The sequence below is a fragment of the Arachis hypogaea genome, chromosome 14 (genome assembly GCF_003086295.3).
Source record: "Arachis hypogaea cultivar Tifrunner chromosome 14, arahy.Tifrunner.gnm2.J5K5, whole genome shotgun sequence".
Lineage (NCBI taxonomy): Eukaryota > Viridiplantae > Streptophyta > Magnoliopsida > Fabales > Fabaceae > Arachis > Arachis hypogaea.
This window is the reverse complement of record NC_092049.1, coordinates 51,224,521-51,230,158: the sequence shown is the minus strand read 5'-3', so window position 1 is coordinate 51,230,158 and position 5,638 is coordinate 51,224,521. Positions and strand designations below refer to the sequence as shown.

Sequence of the window (5,638 nt, the reverse complement as noted above, 5' to 3'; positions counted from 1 at the left end):
CTTTTGAATTTGTTGTTTAAGACTGTTAAATATGTTGGCTCTTGAAAGAATGGTGAACATGAGACATGTTATTGATAATCTGAAAAATCATAAAAATGATTCTTGAAGCAAGAAAAAGCAGGGAATAAATCAAGCGGCTAAATCAAGCTGTCCCTAACCATGTGCTTGTGGCGTGAAGGTGTCAAGTGAAAACTTGAGACTGAGCGGTTAAAGTCAAGGTCCAAAGCAGAAAGAAGAGTGTGCTTAAGAACTCTGGACACCTCTAATTGGGGACTTTAGCAAAGCTGAGTCACAATCCAAAGGGTTCACCCAATTATGTGTCTGTTGCATTTATGTATCCGGTGGTAATACTGGAAAACAAAGTGCTTAGGGCCACGGCCAAGACTCATGAAATAGCTGTGTTCAAGAATCATCATACTAAAATAGGAGAATCAATAACACTATCTGAATTCTAAGTTCTTATAGATGCCAATCACTCTGAGCTTCAATGGATAAAGTGAGATGCCAAAACTGTTCGGAAGCAAAAAACTACTAGTCCCGCTCATCTAATTAGAATCTGAGCTTCACTCGAAAACTCTGAGATATTATTGCTTCTCAACCCATTAGTCTTCTATTTTATTTATCTAGTTGCTTGAGGACAAGCAACAGTTTAAGTTTGGTGTTGTGATGAGCGGATATTTTATACGCTTTTTGGGGTTAATTTCATATAGTTTTTAGTATGTTTTAGTTAGTTTTTTGTTTATTTTCATTAGTTTTTAGGAAAAATTCATATTTCTGGACTTTACTATGAGTTGTGTATTTTTCTGTAATTTCAGGTATTTTTCTGGCTGAAATTGAGGGAGCTGAGCAAAAATCTGATTCAGGCTGAAAAAGGACTGCTGATGCTGTTGGATTCTGACCTCCCTGCACTCAAAGTGGATTTTCTGGAGCTACAGAAGTCGAAATAGCGTGCTTCCAATTGCGGTTGAAAGTAAACATCCAGGGCTTTCCAGCAATATATAATAGTCCATACTTTGCTCAAGGATAGACGACGTAAACTGGCATTCAACGCCAGTTCTTTGCCCAATTCTGGCGTCCAGCGCCAGAAAAGGATTAAAAGTTGGAGTTCAACGCCAGAAATGGATCCAAACCTGGCGTTGAACGCCCAAAATGGCCTTATGCACATGAATTGCTTAAGTCTCAGCCCCAGCACATACCAAGTGGGCCCCAGAAGTGGATCTCTGCACCATCTGTCATAGTCTACTCACTTTTTGTAAACCTAGGCTACTAGTTTAGTATTTAAACAACTTTTAGAGACTTATTTTGGATCTCATGACATTTTTAGATCAAAACTTTGTACTCTTTGACAGCATGAGTCTCTAAACTCCATTGTTGGGGGTGAGGAGCTCTGCTGTGTCTCGATGAATTAATGCAAGTATTTCTGTTTTCCATTCAAACATGCATGTTCCTATCTAAGATATCCATTCGCGCCTAATTATGGAGAAGGTGATGATCAGTGACACTCATCACCTTCCTCAATCCATGAATGTGTGTCTGACAACCACCTCCGTTCTACATCAGATTGAATGAATATCTCTTAGATTCCTTAATCAGAATCTCCGTGGTATAAGCTAGATTGATGGCGGCATTCATGAGAATCTGGAAAGTCTAAACCTTGTCTGTGGTATTCCGAGTAGGATTCAGGGATTGAATGACTGTGACGAGCTTCAAACTCGCGAGTGCTGGGCGTAGTGACAGACGCAAAAGGAGGGTAAATCCTATTCCAGCATGATCGGGAACCTCAGATGATTAGCCGTGCTGTGACAGAGCATTTGGATCATTTTTACAAGAGGAGGGGATGTAACCATTGACAACGGTGATGCCCCAACACACAGCTTCCCATAGAAGGACGTGCGTGCATGAATCAGAGGACAGAGGAAAGCAGAGATTCAGAAGACAAAGCATCTCCAAAACTCCAACATATTCTCCATTACTGCATAACAAGTAACTTTTAACCCATGCTCTCTTGTTCATTCGCAATTCACTTGATAAATATAATTGACTTCCTGACTAAGAATTGCAAGATAACCATAGCTTGCTTCAAACTAACAATCTCCGTGGGATTCGACCCTTACTCACGTAAGGTATTACTTGGACGACCCAGTGCACTTGCTGGTTAGTGGTACGAGTTGTGAAAAGTGTGATTCACATTTCGTGCACCACACTGCCATAAGGGTTTTTTCACAAACACGTGGTATGCATGGAAAACATGTGAAGTAAAGTAATGAAACCAAGCGTGTATGCAACACAAAATTAATAAGATCAATTGTCAAATCATTCCTCAATATATCTACATGAGATTGCAAAAATATAAAATAGAAAAGGAAAAGAAAGAAAACCTTAAGAAGAAGAAGATGAAAATATGGAAGTAATGAGAGTGCGATAAGAGTAGGAAGAGTAGAGGAAGAAGAGGTAAAGAGAGAGGGAAGAAGAATAATGAAGAAAAGAGTAAGAGGGAGAAGAAGAAAGAATTAGGATTGAAAACAAAAAGATAAGAAAGAAAGAAGAAAGAAAAGAAAAGATTTTGGAGCGCTGAACAGGGCAGCGCACAAGTAGGGCGTCACAGAGAAACGGACACGGATGCATCGCGTGCGCGGACGCATTGGCCAGCGGATAGGTAAGGGGCACGTACGTGCCATTCACGTGGACACGTGACCAGCATTTGTGCGATTTACACGAAGCCAACCTCACACCAGCTGAACTCTCTGTTGATGCTCGTTTACGCCGTTAGACAGACCCACGCGTACGGATGCAGCACGCTTACGCGTGTGAAGGGTGGGTCACAGTGACGCGGGCATGTTAGGCACGCGTACACGTCGCCACTGGTGGTGCTAGAGGCGACAATCCAGTTCCATGGAATCATAACATTCTGTTCGATCAGTGTTTTACGCCGATAGTCAGGTGCACGCGGACGCGTCCTAGACGCGTACGCATGGCTTAGGAAACAGCAGGGGGCACGGAGGTGGCACGGATGCGTATGCGTGCACTGGTTTGTGCGCAAGGCACGCTTCACCTATAACATTCTGGGCAATACCAGTGTGGGGCGTATTCATTCTTGACGCGAGCGCGTCATAGACGCTTACGCGTCGTGCCCCCCCTTTTTTTATGCAGAATGCAGGAATGATGTTTGATATATGAATCAACACAGGTAAAGATGAGATAATGTAAAACTAAGAAGGAAAAGGGATGGTCATACCATGGTGGGTTGTCTCCCACCTAGCACTTTGCTTTAACGTCCTTAAGTTGGACGGTCCAGAAGCTCAGTCTTCTTCTGTTGGTGGATCCTCCAAGAGGAAGATCTCCAGCTCCTTGTTGTCCTTCACCTTCTCACCATGCTAAAGCTTCAAGCGGTGGCCATTGACCTTGAGGATGTTAGGGCTCGAAGGGTGACTCAAGTGGAAAACGCCATATGGCTCAGCCTTTTCCACTCTGTAGGGGACTTCCCATCTGGAGCGCCATTTACCTGGCATAAGTCTCAGCCTGGAGTTGTAGAGAAGAACCAAATCCCCAGGTCAGAACTCTTGCCGCTTGATATTCTTGTCATGTACAGCCCTCACCTTCTCTTTGTATAGCCTGGAGTTCTCGTATGCTTCTAAGCGAAGGCACTCCAGTTCTTGTAGTTGCAGCTTTCTCTCAACTCCGGCTCCTGCCAATCCTAGGTTATATTCCTGTACCGCCCAGAAAGCTTTGTGCTCCACCTCCACTGGGAGGTGGCAAACCTTTCCATAGACTAGGCGGAAGGGACTTATTCTGATTGGTGTATTGTACCCTGTTCGGTAAGCCCAAAGCGCATCTGCAAGCCTGGAACTCCAGTCCTTTTGATGAGGCTTGACTACCTTCTCCAGGATATGCTTTATCTCTCTGTTAGACACCTCAGCCTTTCCATTGGTCTGGTGGTGGTAGGCTGTTGCCACCTTGTGAACAATGCCATGTCTCTTCAGTAGATCTGTTAATCTCCTGTTACAGAAGTGAGTTCCTTGATCAATGAAGATTGCTCGTGGTGATCCAAGGCGACAAATAATATTATTTCGAACAAAAGAGACAACAGTGTTAGCATCATCAGTACGGGTGGGAATTGCTTACACCCATTTAGAAACATAATGAACAGCTAACAGTACATATAAGAAACCATTAGAATTTGGAAATGGACACATGAAGTCAATACCCTAAACATCAAATATTTCACAGAACAACATAAGTTGTCTCATCCCTCTTGGATATGTTCCCAAACCTCTGGCATGAAGGGCAAGAATCACAAAAAGCAGTTGCATCCTTAAATAGTGTGGGCCACCAGAATCCACAGTCTAAAATTTTTCTAGCTATTCTTTGAGGACAAAATGTCCACCACTCTCTAAAGAGTGGCAGGCCTCTAAAATGGGCTGGAATTTGGATTGTGTTACACACCTTCTAATTATCTGGTCAGCACCATATCTCCATAATATGGGTCATCCCATATATAGTATTTGGACTCGCTTTTAAGCTTGTCCCTCTGATGTTTAGTAAAATTAGGAGGGAAGGTGCGACTAACCAAATAATTAGCTATAGGTGCGTTCTAAGGAACTACTTTAGATATTGCGTGCAAGCTATCAAACGGAAAAGCATCATTGATAGGAGTGAAGTCATTCTTAATGTGCTCTAGGCGACTCAAGTGGTCTACCACTAAATTCTGGGAACCACTTCTATCTTTAATTTCTAAATCAAATTCTTGCAGCAACAATATTCAATGTATTAGCCTTGGTTTGGACTCTTTCTTAGCTAATAAATATTTTAGGGCTGCATGGTCTAAGTATACTACCACCTTAGTACCAAGTAAATAGGCTCGAAATTTATCCAAAGCAAAAACAATAGCTAGAAGCTCTTTTTCAGTGGTAGTATAATTAGACTGAGCGGCATCTAAGGTCTTATAAGAATAGGCAATTATAAAAGGGTCATTACCATCACGCTGAGCCAGCGCCGCTCCCACTGCATAATTGGAGGCGTCACACATAATCTCAAACGGTTGACTCCAGTCCGGTCCTCTCACAATAGGGGCTTGGGTCAAAGCAGTCTTCACCTTACCAAACGCTTCCATACAATCTTGCTCAGCTCGAACTCAACATCCTTCTGCAGCAGTCGGGATAAAGGCAGTGCTACCTTACTGAAGTCCTTGATGAATCGCCGGTAGAAACCTGCATGACCAAGAAACGAATGGTCTTCCCTCACAGAGGAGGGTTAAGGTAAACCAGAAACGACATCTACCTTTGTTGGATCAACTGAAATACCAGTATTAGAAACAACATTTCCTAGAACAATACCTTGTTTTACCATAAAATGAAATTTTTCAAAATTCAGTACAAGATTTAAACTAACACACCTGTCTAATACTCTAGCTAAACCATCCAAGCAAAGGTCAAAAGAATCACCATACACACTAAAGTCATCCATGAAAACCTCCATACAGTTCTCAAGGAGATCAGAGAAAATACTCATCATGCATCTTTGGAACGTAGCCGGTGCATTACATAAGCCAAAAGGCATTCTCTTATATGCATACATTCCGAAGGGACATGTAAAAGTAGTTTTCTCCTGATCCTCAGGAGCTATATGAATTTGAAAATAA

The 5,638-nt window shown here is 42.4% G+C and overlaps 1 protein-coding gene across 1 annotated transcript; it reads right to left on the bottom strand.

Annotated features, from left to right (window-relative positions):
• Nucleotides 1-3,551: 3,551 nt before the first annotated feature.
• On the bottom strand, nucleotides 3,552-5,110 carry LOC112742594 (uncharacterized). Its single transcript, XM_025791833.1, has 3 exons — nucleotides 4,975-5,110; nucleotides 4,123-4,147; nucleotides 3,552-3,996 (listed from the first exon to the last, which is right to left on the bottom strand). Exons 1-3 carry the CDS (start codon nucleotides 5,108-5,110, stop codon nucleotides 3,552-3,554), a joined length of 606 nt encoding a protein of 201 aa, XP_025647618.1.
• Nucleotides 5,111-5,638: the final 528 nt, after the last annotated feature.